General features: G+C 39.0%; 1 protein-coding gene across 4 annotated transcripts in view; it reads left to right on the top strand.

The window, feature by feature from the left end:
- Positions 1 to 6,132, top strand: part of LOC125458190 (RUN and FYVE domain-containing protein 1-like) — a 52,775-nt gene extending 46,643 nt beyond the window's left edge. For 2 of the 4 annotated variants that reach the window (XM_059650693.1, XM_048543189.2), the window contains one exon: positions 5,109 to 6,130. In XM_059650693.1, the coding sequence (XP_059506676.1) occupies positions 5,109 to 5,252 (144 nt within the window). In that variant the 3' untranslated portion in view covers positions 5,253 to 6,130. Of the gene's footprint in view, positions 1 to 5,108 lie in introns of all 4 variants that reach the window. The other 2 variants (XM_059650694.1, XM_059650692.1) reach the window with 2 other exon arrangements.
- The last annotated feature ends 13,228 nt before the right edge of the window (positions 6,133 to 19,360 follow it).

Raw genomic sequence — 19,360 nt, 5'->3', positions numbered from 1 at the left:
AGTGTTACCGGCTTAGATGGTGAGGTATTTGTTAAATGTGTTCAAGAAAATTTTCTGCATCATTATCTAGACGTACCTACTAGAGGAGGAACTTGGGACGTAAGCCAGGACAAGTGCCTTAAGTGTTAGCAGGGTAGCACTTTTTTCACATGCATTTGTGAGATGTGCTTGTTGCTGGCTGACCAGCATTTATTCCACATCCCTCCTTGCCCTTGAGAACGTGGTGGTAGTGGGCTGCCTTCTTGAACAACTGCAGTCCACCTACTGTGGGTTGACCCACAATGCCATTCGGGAGGGAATTCCAGGATTTTGACCTAGCGATCATGAAGGAATGGCAATATATTTCCAAGTTTGAACGGTGAGTGGCTTGGAGGGGAACTTGCAGATGGAGGTGTTCCCATAAATCTTCTGCCATTGTCCTTCTAGATGGAAGTAGCTGTGGCTTTGGAAGGTGCTGTGTGAGGATCTTGGGTAAATTTCTGTACTACATCTTCTAGATAGTTTCAGCAGCATGTACTGAGTGTTGGTAGTGGAAGGAGTGGCTGTTTGTGAATGCAGTGTCACTCCAGCAGATGCTTTGTCCTGGATTGTGTCAAGCTTCTGGAGTGTTGTTGGCGCTGCACCCATCCAGTCAAGTGGAAGTATTCCATCACACTCCTGACTTGTAGATGATGGACAGGCTTTGGGTAGACCATGTCAGTATTGTAACTGTACTGGAACAGCTCCACTCAGAGGGTGGCACATTCTGAAACACAGGTCTTTAGTACTGTTGCCAGAAAGTTGTCAGGGCCCATAATCTTTGCGGTATCCACTCCCTCCGACCACTTCTTGATTTATCACATGGAGTGAATTGAATTGGCTGAAGACTGTTATCTGTAATGCTGGGGCTTGTTGGAGGAGGCCGAGATGAATCATCCAGTGACAACAGTCTTCAGACTGAAGTGCCAAGTGCCTCACCCTTATCTTTTGCACTGTCCTGGGCTCTTCCATCGTTGAGGATGGGGACATCTGCGGGACCTCCTCGTCCTCGTCCTTGTACGTCCAGTGACTTGTTTAATTGCCGAATCTCCTTCACAACTGGATTTGGAAGGATTGCACAGCCTTGATCTGATCTGTTGTTTGTGGGATTGCTTCGTTCTGTCTATCATTTGCTGTTTTGGCTTCACCAGGTTGACATCCCATTTTCCAAGAATACCTGATGCTGCTCCTGGCTTGCCCTCCTGTACTCTCTGAACCAGTGATCATAGTTTTGTTAGTTTTAAAATAGCTATAGAAAAGTATAGGCCTTGTATAACAGTTTTTATTTAGAGTAAGGCAAATTTTGATGGTATGAGGCAGGAACTTTCAAGAATTGATTGGAGTAGTCTGGCAGGTAGAAGGACCTCCTGAGAAGTGGGAAGTTTTCAAAAGTGAGATAATGATATTTGAGGCATTATATTCCTGTTAGTGAAGGGTAAAGCTGGTAAGAGTAGGGAATAAGAGTGAATAGAGATATTGAGGCTCCCTTCAAGAAGGAAGAGTTATATATTAGATAAAGACGCCTGGGGTCAAGTGAATCTGAGGGATGAAGGGACATTCCCAAGAAGGAAATCAGGAGGGGAGAAAGGAGATGAGATTGCTCTGGCAGATAAGGTGGGATATCTTTAGATAATCCTTAACAAGTACATTTTGAGAGCAAGAAGCAACAAGGGAGAGAATAGGGCCTATTAATGATCAATGAGGTCAGGTATGTGTGGAACCACAGGAGTTAGGAGAGATACTAAATGAATATTTCACATCAGTTTTTACCGTGGAGAAAGAAAAGGAGGCTAGGGAACTTGGGGAAATAAATATTGTTCTATTTAAACAGAGTGCATTACAGAAGAGGAAATGTTGGCGGTTTTAAAGAAATCTCCAGGACCTGATCAAGTGTGCCTGAGGATTTTGTAAGAAGTTAGGGAAGAAATCGCGGGACCCCTAGCAGCAATTTTTGTATTATCTACAGCCATGAATGGGATGCTGGAGGGCTGAAGGATGGCTAATGTTGTGCCTTTATTTAAGAAAGGCTGTAAGGAGAAGTCTAAAAACTACAGACCTGTGAGTCTGATGTCAGTGGTGGGTAACTTGTTCAAAGTGATTCTGTGTTAGGATTTCCGTGCATTTTAGAGAAGCAAGGATTGATAATGGATAGTCAGCATGCTTTTGTGCACAGGAAATAATGTTTCATAGACTTGAGTTTTTTTGAGGAAGTAACCAAAAAGATTGAGGGTACAGCAGTTAATGTTGTTTACATGGACTTGGTGCAACCTTGTCAAAGGCTTTACTATAGTAGACTGATTAGTAACGTTAGATCACGTGGGATTCAGGGAGAACTTGTCAATTGGATACAAAGTTGGCTTGACAGCAAGAGACGGAGTGTGGTGGTTGGGGATTGTTTTTCAGATTAGAGGTCTACAAGGGGTTCCACAGGGATTGGTTCTGGGTCCACTGTTGTTTTGTAATTTTTATAAACAATTTGGATGAGCATTTGGTAGGTATGGTGAGTAAGTTTGCAATGGACAGTCAAGAAGGTATTCTAAGATTATGAAGGGGCCTTGATCAATTAGGTCAGGTGGGCTGAGGAGTGCCAGATGGAGCTCAATTTGGATAAATGTGACTGTTACATTTCTGTAAAAACAAGGGCAGGATTTATATAGTTAATGGGACGGCCCTGGATAAGGTTGTCAAACAGACCTGTAGCTCTTTGAAAGTTGCATCACAGGTAGACAGGGTGATTAAAGTGTTTAGCACGTTTGCCTTTGCACATAGGAGGTTACATATATCACGTTGAGGTTGTACAGGACGTAGACAAAGCCACTTTTGGACTTTGTGAATAGTTCTGGTTGCCCTGTTCTCTGAAGGATATTATTGAATTGGAGAGAGTTCAGAAAAGACTTGCCAGAATGTTGTTGGGACTGGTGGGTTTGAGTAATAATGATAGGTTGGGACTTTTTTCTCCCACTGGACTCTCTAGGAGGTTTATAAAATCATGAGGGGCATATATAAGGTGAGCAGCAAAGGGTAATTCATATGTGAAATGAACTGCTAGAAGAAGTGGTAGATGCAGGTACAGTTACAACATTTAAAAGACATTTTGGAAAGGTTTAGAGGAACATGGGCAAAATGCAGGCAGCTGGGGCTAGTTTGGGGAAACTTGGTTGGCACGGACGAGTAGGATCAAAGGATATGTTTCCATGCTGTATGACTCTGACTCTACATGGTGGCACTTGTGCTAATCTGCTAAACACCTTTAACAACCCTGTCTACCTCTGATGCAACTTTCAAAGAGCTACATACTGAGCAGAGAAGGTAATTAACTTCCTTTGCTGCTGGGCATTCCCTTGGACAGATCTCAATGATTTGGTTGGCAGTTTTTGACCATAACTGGCAGGATCAATTAGAATAGCCTCCTCTCTCTGCTCTGGAAGTAGGGGAGGCCTCCCCTCTGTATCACATCATTCATCAACACTGTCAGATGCCTGTCTGTCAACTGGGCTCTGATTTTCCCTTTATTGCCATATCTGGGGCAAACTGTACAGTGCTTTTCTGGGTGCATAGCCTTTTAAAGGTGACATTGGTACCAGGGGTGCTAGTCTATTCTATAATATCCTAGCAATGGCATGGCCTTACAAGTATGGTGAGTGGTAGAGTTGGGCCAGCATTGGTCATGAAGGGTGTCTTAGAGTGAAATAGGTAGTTAATAAGCCACATTTGGGTTGGTAGAGTGAGAGAACCCACTAGTCCTCAAGGAGAGAAACCCTCCCTGAAACTTGGCGAAATTTCCCATATAGCCAAAAAATAAAAGATTCAGCTCATGGTTGCTGACAGGAATTCCTGGAGATTCAGGGAGGTGAATCACAGCTGTTTGCTTTTCTAAATGTCTATGTCACAGAAGGCTAATGAAATCCTTCCAGCATCTTAACTGAAGTCACATAATTAGCGAAGCAAATAACAAACTGGGACCTCTTGCCTTCTATTGATACTCTGAACCAAGGCTCTATCTGCTTTTCTTAGTGAATGTAAAATGTCGTATAGCATTCTTTTGAAGAGCAGGAGATTTATACCTGGATAATAGTTACAACTCACATGTTTGTTACTATTTCTGGGAGTTTACTTTGTGCAAAGTTGCCTGCTGTAATTTCTGTATTATAAGCATGTTTTCCATTTGGAACTAATCGAGTATCTGTGACACATAAAAGTAAATATTTGTTTTCCTGTGCTTGCGTGCTGTTCCTCTCTCTCTCTCTCTCTCTCTCGTGCACTCTCTCGCACTCAAAGCTTAAAACTTTGAAAGCCTTTGCTCTGCTGTATTTCCTTATGCAGCTCAGTCACATTTTACTTCTCAAGGGCCCTGTCAAAGTCTTTGGATGTTTTTGTTACATTAATAATATAAATGTGTGTTGCTACAGCGTAAGTACCTGTTTGTACCACCCATACACTACAATTGGGTTTGAAATAAACATGAGGAAAGTAGTGTGGCAGTGCATTTTGAGAACAGAATTTGGGGTCTGTACTTTTTGTATCCTACTTGGAGAGCAAACTTTGCTTTAACACCTCATTGGAAAGACAGTGGCTTCAAACAATGCAGTTTAAAATCCTGCAGAATACACTATAAAATGCCAATCTCAGTTTTTCTGTTTATTGAGAGTGCTAACACTGAAGCAAGGATGATATTGTTGGGAATATCTCGTGTCTAAGGAATTTGACTAATCCAAGATTCGGACTTCCATGTTGAGTCCTGGTCGACTGACTTTATGAGATTCAATGCGTGGTGGGAAATTGCAGCTGAACTGTGTTCCTTGCCTCGGTGAGGGCAGAAAAAAAAATCAAAGCTCCTGCTCTGGAACTGTCCCAGTTGCTGAATACAAAATACGTGTCTGATTGTTGAATAAGATCAAATCTGGATCTAACACTGGAATATTCTTCCCAAACTTTCTAGCATCATGGAATGTCATGGGATCAAGGAAATGGGAAGATATCCCTTTTGTGGGTTGATGATCTGAGAGGTGTAAAGATCAAATCTTTAAACATGTCAGGTTATATGCATCTTATTCTAATCTTTTCCTTACTTTCTCTCTTCCTACCACTAGCATCATTGTCGAAACTGCGGTGATATCTTCTGCAACAACTGTTCGAGTAATGAGTTGGCACTTCCTTCTTACCCTAAACCTGTGCGGGTCTGTGACACTTGTCATACTCTACTACTACAGAGGTGTTCTTCAAATGCTTCCTGAATTCAGCAGAATTTTATAACCAGCCATTAGTATGAGCTTTTCTTAAGCTCTACTGCATCAGTAAAGCTGTTAAACAAATTAAGTTCTATATGCCAATATCTATTTCTGGAACTCAAGAGCTGAATATTTTCATTTAACTGTCCAAATGAAAGGGCTTGCATTAAGTTATTGACCAAATTGACACTTAAGTTGAATACTAGAATTGTAATCAAAATTTTGATGATTTACTCTAAGGTAAAACACCTTGGATCTGTCACAATAGTGATATAAAATGCCATTAACCCTATTACTGGATTGGTTTCTCATTCTTTTCATCTCTCAATGATTTTAATTGGTTTCCAGTCAAATTGTGTGAGCTTTTATTACACTATCACCAACTGATGTAATTCCACTCAGTCATGGTCAACAAAATTGATTATGTTGGTTGAAGTTAAAATTATTTTTCAGGTTTGATAGTGCCATAATGTATTTGTACTTCAGAGCTATTTTTATGGCTTCATGTGCCTTTGTTGGATAATAAATTGCAATACTTGTATTGAAGCTCTAGGATTTACATGTATGAATTTAATAATATGGCTTATTATACTGTTAGAAATAAAATATTGTAGCTCTTACTTGTATTTTGCAAATATCAAAGCAGTCAAACCACAATGTTGCCAGAACAATGCTGCTGTTGTGGAGGTAAAAAGTGCATGCATATTTAACAAAAAACAATTGAGTGCTTTTTTTTGAGATTCCTCCTTCTCATTCACCTGGGGGTCCCTAATGAATGTATAAAATCCTTTATGTACTATTTGTATATTTCTAATACATTTCACTTGAATATAAACACTTCAATATAAAACTGATCCATTTCATTCTCCTTGCATTGATGTTTTCATTGATTTGAGCTACCTAGGCAACTTTGCAAAATATTCTCATGCAAATAAATCTACAGTCACCCAGCAAAGAACAGGAAACAGTGCACTTACTGAGATGTCCCTAGATTTAAAATCACAAATGTAAGTACTGAATGGTCTCTATAGCTTTTTTTTTGAGGGTGTTTGTGACTAGTCCCTGGGTGACTATGATTTATGGACAAAAGCCCTCAAATTGATATTCCCAGACAGGAGAGAGGAAATGACTCTGCCTGTTCTTATGCAAATTCTCTTGCCTGTAATTGGTTGCAGCAAGGTTAACTGACCAGAAGGCATTTTTTCCCTCTTGGATGCCTGTTACAGTTTCAAAGTATTTATGTTTTTAAAAAGAACCAATTTAACCAGACCATTTTAGGTTAAGGAAGGAGTGAGATTGTTAATTAATAAAATCACAAGGAAAATAATAAAATGCAATGCATACACCTATTTGAAATGAGCAGTGCAGAAAGACAGTTTGAAAAAGATATAGATCAATCTTTGGCTTGTAAAGGAGCTTTAGATGGTGGGGAGAGGCAGGACTAGAAGATGGGTGGGCTGTGGTGTGTGAGGGGAGGGGGCAATTTTAAATCCGGTCTAATAATAACCTGGCTCTGCCTGTTCATGAACATGGTGGGGCTAGCAGTCTGAAGTGTATTTATTTTAATGCAAGAACTACAAGCAGTGAGGCTGCTGAGCTCAGCCTGGATTAGTACATAGGACTGTGATATGGTAGCCATTACAGAAATTTTTAGAGTAGAAGGGCAGAACTGACAGTTCAACATGCCATGATTTAGATGTTTCAGGTGACTTAAAAAGGAATGTAAATGGTGGGGAAATTTCATTACTGATTAAGAACAATGTTACAGGTGCAGAGAGGACATCTTGGGCAGGGGGGTGGTGTGTGGTGGTGATTATCCATAGGGTAGAACTCCGGAATATAAAAACTGCAATCACAAGGAGGAGACCTTCCAATAACCAGCACGAGGTAGAGGAAATAGTATATTTTAAAACAAAGGTGATTTTTATTTTTAACTTCCCCCAATATTGACTGGCATTCCCTTTAGTGCCACGGGCTTAGCTGAGGCAGAATTTAAGTACATCCAGGAGACTGTCTTTAAACAATAAGTAGATAATCCAACACAGGAAGGGGCTGTACCAGACCTTGTATTGAGGAATGAGTCTAGTCAGGTGATTGAAGTTTCATTGGAGGAGCATTTTGGGAACAATGACCATAATTTCATAAGTTTCTGAAATAGTTAAGGATGAAGTCCTTGGTTGAAAGTACTAGAGTGGAGGAAAGCTAATTAGGCAGGAACTACACAAATTGGATTGGGTGGGGGTGAGGGGAAGGGGGAGGTTGGAGAATTGCTGTTTGAGGCTAAATCTGCATCTGAAATGTGGGAGCCTTTTAAAGGCCAGTTGATCCAGAGTTCAGGACCAGCACCAGCATATTTCTGAGAGGATGAACAATAAAGATGCAAGATTCAGGAACCTTGATTAAAGAGTTATTTAAAATTTAGTCATTTAGATTTAGAAAACTGAAATAAAACCAGGCCCATGGGGGGTCTAAATGAATCAGAGAAAAAAAACTTAAATTAGGAGGGCTTGAAAGGCCCATGAAATGGCCTTGGCAAGTAGGATTCAGGAGAATTTCTAAGGTTTTTTTTAACATATTAGGAGCAACAGAGTAAATAGTGAAAGGAAAAAGGCAATTAGTGGGTGCAGCCAGGGGAATGGCGGAGGTGTGAGGTCCTTAAGTACTTTGCACTGGTATTCACATGGAAGATGGTAAAATTAGGGACACAAAGGTTGACATTCTGGGGTGTGTTGATGTTTAAAAGGGGGAAGGTTTTGGGTGTCATGAAAATCATTAAGGTAGATAGGTGCCCAGGTCCTGATGGAATCTACCCCAGGATACTGAAGGAGGCAAAGGAGAAGATTTAGAGCCCTGACCATATAATATAGGAGCAGAATTAGGCCATTTGACCCATCGAGTGCTTCACCATTCAATCATAGCTGATTGGTTTCTCAACCCCATTCTCCTGGCTTCATCCCTTTACCAATCAAGAATCTATCTATATTTGTCTTAAATACATTCAAAGTCTCCACAGCCTTCTATGGCAATGCGTTCTCCAGATTAACCACCCTCTGCCTGAAGAAATCCCTCCTCATCTCTGTTTGAAAGGGTCATCCCTTCATTCTGATGTTATGCCCGTGGGTTCTAGTTTCTGCAGCATGCAAATATCTCTTCCATGCCCACTCTATCCTGATCCCTCAGTAGAGGTATTTCTGCTATAACGCATGTTTCCTTAATGCAAATTGGCTATAATGTGAATGATGAATAGTGGATAATGCAAACTTTCTGCTGTTTAGATATAGTGATTTCCCATAACACAATTTTCTATTGTGCGAGGTCACACGTGAACATAACTATCGTGTTATAGGAGAACTACCTGTATTCTGTAAATTTCAATGTGATCGTCATTCGTCCTTCTAAACTTAATTGTGCAAAGAACTAGAGTCCTCAACCACTCCTCATGATACCTGGGATCATTCTAATGAACCTCCTCTGGACCCCTTCCGATGACAGTAGATCCTTCCTTACATATGGGGCCTAAAACTTCTCCTAGAGAGTTTTGTATCCTCTTTAGCTACATGGGAGGCCCTAGAAGACTGGACAATAGTTAAAGTTGTTCTTTTGTTTAAGAAGGGCAACATGGATAACTCAGGAAATTGTAGGTTAGTGGTAGTGAAATTATTGCAGTAAATTATAAGGGACAGGATTTACTCACATTTGGAGACAAATAAACTTAATAGGTGTAATTGGCATGGCTTAACATGGGAGAGGCCTTGTCTCGCAGACTTGATTGAGTTTTTTGAGGAAGTGGCAATGATTTAAGAGGGTAGGGTAGTAGATGGATGCCACATGGATTTTACCATGAGTAGCCTTGTCAAGTGCATTGTAATGTAATGGAGGAGACCAAACCTCCTCAAACTACATCAAGGTGATAGAATAGATCCTAACGTTTATCTTATTTCAAGACAAGTAGAAGGCGCTATATTCCAGATGTGATTTGATGGGCCCACTACTAGGCTTTAAGTGAAACACACTTTATTCTTAGAACACATTTAAAATACTAAAAAAAAAATTGGCATAACTTTAATTCTATTGAAATAATATATGTTCTAACTCCTGCTCAACAACTGTTTCCATGTAATAACAACCCATGAACACACCCTGGGCAAAGGCAAATTCAGCAGAACAAATTTTCATCACTTGCTATCTCCTCCACTCCAGGAACAAGGAACACTGACAGAAACAATCTAGCAGCAAAAGAAAGAGCTGTACGAACTTAGCCGATAACAAAACTAAAACCCTGGGTCTGTGTGAGCCTGACTCCACCAACTCATGCTTTTTTGTCTAATTTAAAATACACAGTGAAAAGCAGTATATCCATTGCTTCTGAAGCAGACATTCCAGTGCCACCAGGAACACCTCTCAGCAAGAAGAACTGCAAAAAAAACCTCCTAAAAGAAACATTAATATACAATGATGGCTTCATTTTCAAAGACTTTAGTCTCATGGTATTAGTACTCTACACTAAGACTGCAAATATTCAATACTACAATCCATCTCAGGCCATTTCTTCCGCCACCGAACATCTCCATCTTCTTTCATCAAAGTTTTGACAATGCTTCAGCAATTACATTCTCTCATTCTGTCATGTATAATTTTCAAATTGAATAGCTGTAACAATAAACTCTGTCTAAACAATCTGGTATTTCTATCCTTAATTTTTTTCCAAAAATGCCAAGGGATTATAATCAATATATACAAAGGTCTCAGATTCTTTACTTGCCATATAAATATTGAAATGTTACAATGTCAACACCAAACTCAAGATATCTTTCTCAATGTTGGGCTCATTCATTTGATGAATGTTCAACTTTTGGGAGAAATGTCTAACAGTCTGTCTATACTTGTTGTTAGAGTACAGCACCAACTCCCAAATCTCTTGCCTTGATAGCCATCTTGAATGGCTTTGCATGTTGCTAATAATGGAGCAGAGGTCAACTTTCAGGCTAGCAAATTCCTTCTGACTCTCCTGCATCTACTGAAATTTTCTGCACTTCTTCAACAGGTCGGTCAGTAGAGCAACCACACTACTAAAATTCAGTTAGTTTCATAGAGCTGTTCAGCAGGGAAACAGATCTTTCAGTCCAATTCAACAATGCCGACCAGATATCATAAAGTAATCTAGACCCATTTGCCAGCATTTGGCCCATTTCCTGCTAAACCTTTCCTGTTCATATACCCATCCAGATGCCTTTTAAATGTTCTCTCTCCTTCCTTTCTGAAGTACCATTGTTCTGAACTTTTTCTCCCACACTTCCAAATCAATACAACAGCTTATAAAACAGTAATTATTGTGCCTAGAATTCAAGGAAATCAGCACCAACACCGAAAATGCCTCAAAAAACCAGCAGCTCTTACAACCACAATTTTTTCCTGTCCTCCATCTAGGATTATCCAGAGCTGCATGAGCTTCAGTAAAAACCGCTCAGTCCCAGGAATAATAGCATTTCCCTCTTCATCATTAGGATGGGAAACTCCACAATAACCTTTTTTTTCATATCTGTGGGGCCATCTGTCCATGTCAAGTGATATGGCCTAGGAACATGACTTTGGCTTTTGTGAACTCATTTTTAGCCAGGTTTTAGCACCAAGCCTGCTTTCTGAAATTAATCAAACCATTCCAATAGATGCTCCAAATGTTCCTTCCATGTGTGACTAAAAATCACCAGATCTTCTACATATACCACATAATTGGGTAATTCAAAATGACTTTATCGGTGTGTTTTTAAAATGTGACTCATACATTCTTCATACCAAATGGCATGACTTTCAACTGGTAAACTCCATTTGGTGTCACAATAGCCAGAATGTCCTTCACTGTATTGGATAAAGGCACCTGTCAGTATCGTCTGAGTTTAGAAACATGAATTGCTTGTCCCACCTTCTCAATACAGTATTCCAAACATGGGATAGGATATGTATCAGATTTCAATAACTGCAGTGACTTTGCGATAATCCACACATAATCTCTGGGTATCATCTGGTTTTGGCACCATTATTACGGTGGTGAGCTCCATTCACTTCAACTCACTTTAATTATGTCAACTCTGAGCAAGCTTTCAATTTCTTTGAACCTGTATCAATTTTGGAGAGTTAAACTTATTAGATATTGCTTAATTGGATCAGCATTTCCTACATCTACATCAAGCATAGTCAGTTTAATACTTACCATCTTATTCAGACATATCTCTCCAAGCGATTGTCATAACTCATTCAGGTCATTTTGATTTTCCTCTAGAAGAAAACTCAAAAATTTACTGCAATTTTTGAAAACTTCCTCATTGTCCAATTTAATTTGAGGAATATCGAATTCAGAATCATCTGAACTTGGTTCTTCACTTTGTGTTGTAACCAGTAACACATTTTTCTTTTCCTTTCCATGTGTTCTCTACTGCATGATGTGGAGGTGTCAGTGTTGGACTGGGGTAGACAAAGTCCGATATCACACAACTCCATGTAATAGTCCAACTGGTTTATTTGAAAATACAAGCTTTTGGAGCCTCAATCCTACAAAGGAGTCTGGACAACTGAAAGATGATCTCAACAGTGATGGGACTGTCTTAAGCATAGAAGATCCCAAAGTGAGAGCACACTTTCGAAGTATTGACAGGTGCAAGATCTCTGAGACAGCCAATCATCACCTAGAGTGTGAGACTTTGTATTATGCTGAGGGATATTCCAGGTTGAATAAAAACAATAGGCTGTGGTAAAAAAAAATTGCACAAGAACCAGCAGAAAGATCAAAGTTTAGACTGTAAATTTTGTGGAAGGCATCACATAATAGGAAACATATCCAGCATGGGAAAGACTCTGCTCTAACTGCAAGAAGCTGAATGACTTTGTACACATGAATAGCTAAAAATAAACAAGGCTACAAGGTGGCTACTTATAGGGTCATAGAGTCATACATCACAGAAACAGACCTTTGGTCCAACCAGTCCATGCTGAGCATAATCCCAAACTAAACTAGTTCCACCTGCCTGCTCCTGGCCCATATCCCTCCAAACCTTTCATTTCCATGTACCTATCAAAGTGTCTTTTAAACACTGTAATTGTACCCACATCCACCACTTCCTCAGGAAGTTCATCTCACACTTGAACCACCACTTATGTAAAAAAATTGCCTCCATGTCTTTTTTAAATCTCTCCCCTCTCACTTTAAAAATGTGGCGTCTAGTCTCGAAACCACTCGACCTAGGGAAAAGACAACTATATCATTAACTCTATCTATTATCTCTCATTAAGTTATAATCTTCAATCAGGTCACCTCTCAACCTCCTCTGCTCCAGTAAAAATAGTCCCAGCATATCCAGCCTTTCTTTATATCTCAAACCTTCCATATCTGGCAACATTCTGGTAAATCTCTTCTGAACTTTCTCCAACTTGATAATATCCTTCCTATAACTAAGCGACCAGAACTGGGCACGGCACTCCAGAAGAGGCCTCACTAATGTCCTGTACAACCTCACCATGACTTCCCAATTCCTATAGTCAAAGGACTGAGCAATGAAGGCAAGCATGTCAAATGCCTTTTTAACTACCTTGTCTTTATGTGACACAATCTTTGAAAGAATAATGTACCTGCACCCCTAGGTTCCTCTCTTCTGTGATACTACCCAGGACCCTACCATTATTTATATATAAGCTCTACCCTTGATTATTATACCCAAATGCAATCCCTCGCATTTATCTAGATTGAACTCCACCTACCATTTTTCAGACCATTGACCCATGTGATCAAGATCCCATTGTAATCTTAGAAAACTTTCTTCACTGTTTATTATGCCTCTAATTTTGATGTCATGCGCAAAATTACTAACCATTGCCTTCTATATTCCCATCCAAATCATTTTATATAAATGACAAAGGGACCCAGAACTGATCCCTGTGGAACACCACTGGTGACAAGCCTCCAGTCTGAAAAGCAAACTTCCACCACCACTCCCTGTCCCCTGCCGTGAAGCCAATTATGTATCCAACTGGCAAGCTCACTCTGAATCCCATGTGACTTAATTAGTCTCCCATGCAGAACCCTGTCAAAGGCTTTACTAAAATCTAAATAAACAATGTCTACTGCTCTACCATCATCAAACCTTTTAGTAACTTCCTCAAAATACTCAATCAAGTTTGTGAGATCTGATTTCCCTCACACAAAACAATGCTAACTTTCCCTAATCAATTTGTGCCTCTCTAAATGTCCATAAATCCTATCTTTTATAATCAGCTGCAACAACTTAACCACAACTGAAGTTAGGCTCATAGATCTGTAGTTCCCTGGTTTTTCCTGACAACCTTTCTTAAACAAAGTTTCGATATTAGCCACTCTCCAGTCATCAGACACCTCACCTGTGGTTATGGATGATGCAAATATGTCCGCAAGGGGTCTTGTAATTTCTTCTCTTACTTCCCACAATGTTCTGAGATGCATTAATTCAGGTCCTGGTGATTCATCCGCCTTTATATTCTCTAAGACCTCCCAAACTTACTCTTCCGTATTCTGAACTGTTTTTAAAACATCAAAGTTTATTTCTCTGCATTCCCTCAACTCTATTTCTTTCCCCACAGTAAAACTTGAGATGAAATATTCATTGAGTAGCTCTCTCATCTCCTGAGGTTCAACACAAAGACAGCCTCCTTGATCTTTAACAGGTCCTATCTCTCTCCACATCCTGCTCTTAATGTACTTGTTGAATCCCTTTGGATTATCCTTAACCTTATTTGCCAATGTTATCTTATACCCCCTCTTTGCCTTCCTGATTTCTTACTGAAAAATGTCCCTACATTCTTTCTGTTGAGTAACAGAATCAATTGAACCAAGTTGTCTAAATCTAAAATAAGATTCTCTTTTATTTTTGACTAGAACCTCAATATCTTTATTCATCTATTGTTCCTTAATCTTACCAGCCTTACCCTTCACTCTAACAGGAACATAATGCCTCTAGTCTCTTGCCATCACACTCTTGAATGGCTCCCACTTGTAATTCTGATATCACTTTGCACCATACATCAGATTGGCATCATTAGGTCTAACAGTGGCAGATTAATACATGTACTTGGTGCAACATTATGAGTTGCACAGAACTGTGCAAAGTGGCTCGAGATGGTGACTTAAAAATGAGGCTCGCAGGAGTAAGACTGAATCTATAGTAGGAACCAGCACAAAATGAAACAGCTGTTTAAAAATGTAAGAATGCCTTGGATGTCCACATGTTTTGCTCAGCAATAGCAAAGGAGACAAATTCTTGATCTGTCTAAAAAAATTCCATGACCTCCAAAAGTTGCTTGAGATTACACAGTATGACTTTCAATGTTATTCCATTTCTATCTTCCTGTATCTCCAGAAATCAAGTAGTGTACTAATCTGCAGAATTTGTCAAATACTTGTAGAGACTTTTTCATGAAAAGTAAACATTGAAGAACCCTGCTGTTTCTATACAGTTATTTTCTTAAGATAGTTAGTTGCAGAACAGGGCTCAAATGTTTGCAATGATCTTTTGCCTAAGCTGATCAATTTTGGCCTCCTCCCAAGATCCCCAACATTACAGAAGCCAGGCTTCTGCCAATTCAACTCATGCCACACTCATGTCTCTCACTGCATCCACACTCCCAAATCACTTTGTGTTGTCCCCGTCTGGGAGCAAGAGCATTCCATGAATAGACACAAGCAAGTAATGGCAACGACCGCAGCAATGATACAGAGACAGGACTGGAGAGGAGAGACAGGTGGGGTTAGGGTACTAGCTAACAAAACCTAGAGGGCTCTTCTAAACAAACTTTAAGCATCTGTTTGCACAATTTTGAGACAAAGATGGGCTGGTTATACAAATAGATGTGGTGTGGATCTCATGTGGTGTGGATCTCATACGAGCTAAAATGTAATTAGTGAATGTCATGCAGTGAATTTATAACCTATGAATGACTTAACTGTGATCTGCTGAAAGCTGGGGCATTGAAAGTGAGTTCACTGTGAGACTAGACATTTCCAGATTATTATAAACAAATGTATAATAAGTCTCACCAAACTCAAAAGATCACAATAAAGAAACATTTACTGCAATTATTCACATACACATCAAGCTATTACTGACATTAGCAATGGGATGAATTGTATGAATCACACAAAATTATACACCAACATAAATTCTGTATATCAAAATTTGGTTCACATTGAAAACAGTTGTAAATAATATTCAGATTCAATTCACAGGTGAAATTACAGAGTTAAAGTAAGCTCATGAATTCAGGTCACATAAATCAACATTATTTCAGTAACCTTGAACAATGTAAGCAATATTTTTTGGAAAAGATATCTTTCACATATTATTCAAGTCTTGACTGAATGTCTTCATGAAAATGGTGAAAAAATAATACAGCAGACAGCACCATTTCAAGATGAAAAATGCTATGACTCCTCAACATGGAAGGAGGTACACAGCCCTCTGACATTCTCCCAAACCATTTCAACTGTTTTACTTCCTCAGGCAGGCTTGGTCGCTGCTCTCCCATGCATGGATAAGGTTTGTCTTATTTTTTTCTTAAGACTTGGTCATCCTCATCATGGAATCTCTGCTGCTGCAAGGACATAGATTAAGTCAAAGTTGATTAGCTATTATCGGCAAACAAAGCTGTTTGGGGGAGCATGCCTTTGCAAATTTGCACTGGCTGAGTTTTTGATCTTTCTGCTATATTAGAAACTCAGGCAATGTAAATTCCTGATCGGCATCTGTAAGTGGTGTATCTTATCACCATTCCAACGTGGCATATAATTCCTGGTCTATCACCTTGTCTTTAGTGTGAAAATGGACCAGGACACCATTGTGTCCATTCTCCATTTTAGTCCCCAGTTCTACTGAAAAAGCATTCTTAATAATATCCTTCTTTCATGGATCCTGCTGTATGTCAGGCAATAAGGGCTAGAAGAGAATAATGCATCCATATCGCATACCAAGAAACTTCTCATTAGATTTTGTTTTGCAATCTATCTGTGTTCAATTGTGAGGAATTGCAGTACCCCATAGTGCACAACTCTAACCATTCTTGAGATCACTCACAGGTGAAGACAACTATTACTGATTCTCGGAAGTGAAGATATTAAATTCTCAATAACTATAGGTCAAGTACCAGGCAGTTATGGTCAGCAGTCCAAAGACAGTGATAACAAGCACATAGCCGCAGCTATTCTGACCACTGCATCACTGTTTCTACTGCTTTGAAACTGAAAAGCGATGGCAATCTCTTCTGTCACCTTCAAATAATGCCACAAGCTATATTACATTGTTACTTCAAATCAAACAGAATGTCTGATAAACATATTTGAGCAACTTAATATCAGCAAGGTTCTGAGGTTTTCAGGCTGATCAGTATCCCCTTCTTGTGAGTAAAAAAGGCGATTACAGCTTGAAATATTGCCAGATATTATTTTTGGTTTAGGTTAGAGTCAGTCATTTTAATTTTGTTTGGACTGTTGGAAAAAAAACCTGAAGCTATGCTGTTAGCTATTAAAACAAAATGTCATGAATTAGATTGAAAATTTTAGAAAAATGTTATCAGCTTTCAATGGTCAAACCCTTGCATTGAATCAAGCTAGGCCCAGATAAAGGATTTGCTCTAACAAACGGAAAATGTGACTCCTAAAGATTTCGAATATTGTATTGCAGCAGACATGTCAGTTATCTTGGCCAGCATGATTCTCAGATTCTCCTCTGAGAACTTTTTACTGGTTTTGTTTTAAAAACATAAGTTTAGATGAATAAGATTATCTCATTCAAACTTAAAAAATTCTTAAAGATAGATGCATAAAGGATTTTTCCAATGACTGGGATCTAGAACCTCTGAACGTAGTTTCAGAACAAGGGACAAGCCATTTAGGGATGAGATGAGGATGAACTCTTTCAGTAAGACTGTCGTGAATCTTTTGAATTTTCTACGCCAGAGGAATGTGGAAGTTCAGTCATTAAGTATGTTTAAGACTGAGATTGATAAATTTCTGGATACCAATGACATTAAGTTTCTTGCTAGTTTTCTTTCATTTGTAGTTTCTAACATCTTCTCAAACTTCTGGGTTACTCTAAATCTTTCATCTTTGCAACAGTGTAAGACTTTCAATCTGACATCATCCTGAACTCCCTTAGTTAATCAGGGATGGTGCATCCTTCTTGTAAAGTCTACCTTTGTCAAAGTATTACATCTTGATGACCATTATGAAATAGTTCCTTAAATGTCTGCCAGGACTTCTCAACTGTCTTACCTCTTAACCTATTTTTCACTTTCACCGACTCTGTCTTCATACCCTTGTGCTTACTTTTATTTAATTTTAAAATTAGATTCAGACCTACAGTTCTCACTGTCCAATGGAGCATGAAATTGTAGTGTTAGAACCTCCGTTGATTTTTCATTATTTATATTTCATTCTTCCATCAATTTTGCTCTAGAGCTGTGAACTGAGAACTGTGAGCTGAAGATGACGTTTGGACTGTGAGCCGTAGCTTGTATTAAAAAAAAAGAACACAAAAGCTGATCCATGTTTGTGAGAGCAGGCCTGAAAGTTAATTGCAGGCTGGTTTTTGATCGAACGAACTGCACAGACTTTTAAACACCAGTGCAGAGAGCATCATGTTTAACCAGACGGTAGATGTCAGTACCTGGAAAATGGTGGCAAGGGAAGATGATTGGTCAAATAAAGGGAGGGGCCAGAATTTGAACTATTTTTTGGGGACTTTTTTTTGTGAGAAGGAGTTTGGCTGTTGATGCTACAACATGAAGATTTCAGAGATCTCTGCTTAAATTCCCGTCTTAGCTGTTGGAAGTTCAAAGAATAGAAACTAAGAAATGTCACTGAATTCTTCAGTGTGAACTGAAAGGGTGACTGATCAATATCTTCAAAAATATCAACCCAAGAAACAATTATGCATACTGTGCATTGTGAAAATGGCTCAGGTAATCTGTCCAGTTTTGTTATTTTCTTTTATTTATCCATTAACTGTTTGTTTGCCATTTGTATAGGATGAAAACAAATGTTATTGAATTTAATTCAAAACATCAATTTAATTAATTTGTTGTTTAATTTTGCTGTGCTACAGTTATTGAATTGCTCATAAAGTGCCCTGTCTATTTAACTTACAAATCCAGTGTCCAGGATTGAGTATGCAGGGTCTAGGATGGGTTATTCAAAAAGTCTGATTAGGATCCAATGGGGTCAATTTTGAGGGTCTTTGAAGGTTTTAATTTTACTGAGTTGCAAATACAGAAATATGAACACTGATTTGATTCGACTGTCCATCTCCATGTTGTAATACTAGTATATTATGATCACATCTTCCTAAAGGATGCTTTACTCTGAGGTAATGAATTAATCCTGTTTTATTACAGATTACCAGGTCTAAAATAGCCTGTTCACTGGTTGGTCACAGAATATATTCAAATAAACTGTCCTCAATACACTCCATGAACTCATTCTCAAGCTATTTTTGCGAATTTACTTTATCCGTTCTGTACGAAGATTAAAATTAGTGATGATTACAGCAGAGCCCTTCTTACAAAAGTGCTTCATGGGCTTTCCTTTGACATATAAATTGTAATACCTTTCTTCACACATGTTCCATCAACTATGCTTCCAATTGCAAAGAAAGCCTGGTGAACTCACTTACTCGTGTCTGGCCCAAAGAACAGATGAAAAGTTATTGGGTTGAGCTCTCATTCTCTGAAAATTACATCATACTGTAGCATCATCCTGAAATACAAATATACAACTTTTCTCTCTGTTTGTTTACTTCTTTGTCACTAAACTTCAGAAGATTAGCTCAGCTGCCTTTGCCTTGCCAATCAGGCCAAAGTCACCTAGCTTCATCTTTCCTTGGCAAGAACTTGCATTGTTGTCTCTATCTCATGAACCCTCAATCCTCATGTATAAATCCTTTCCTTTTCAATTCTGCCACCACTAAGTACCTACATTTATAAATTGCCTCTAATACCCTAGAAAAATTCTCTAATAGTTCACAATGGCATTGGGGACAAAATGACATTGATCCCCATGGATCAACTAGCACCACCCAAATCTTTCTATCTCATTCCTATTG

The sequence above is a fragment of the Stegostoma tigrinum genome, chromosome 13, assembly GCF_030684315.1.
Source record: "Stegostoma tigrinum isolate sSteTig4 chromosome 13, sSteTig4.hap1, whole genome shotgun sequence".
Classification (NCBI taxonomy): domain Eukaryota; kingdom Metazoa; phylum Chordata; class Chondrichthyes; order Orectolobiformes; family Stegostomatidae; genus Stegostoma; species Stegostoma tigrinum.
Note: the sequence above shows the minus strand (reverse complement) of the source record. Positions and strands in the feature narration are given on the sequence as shown.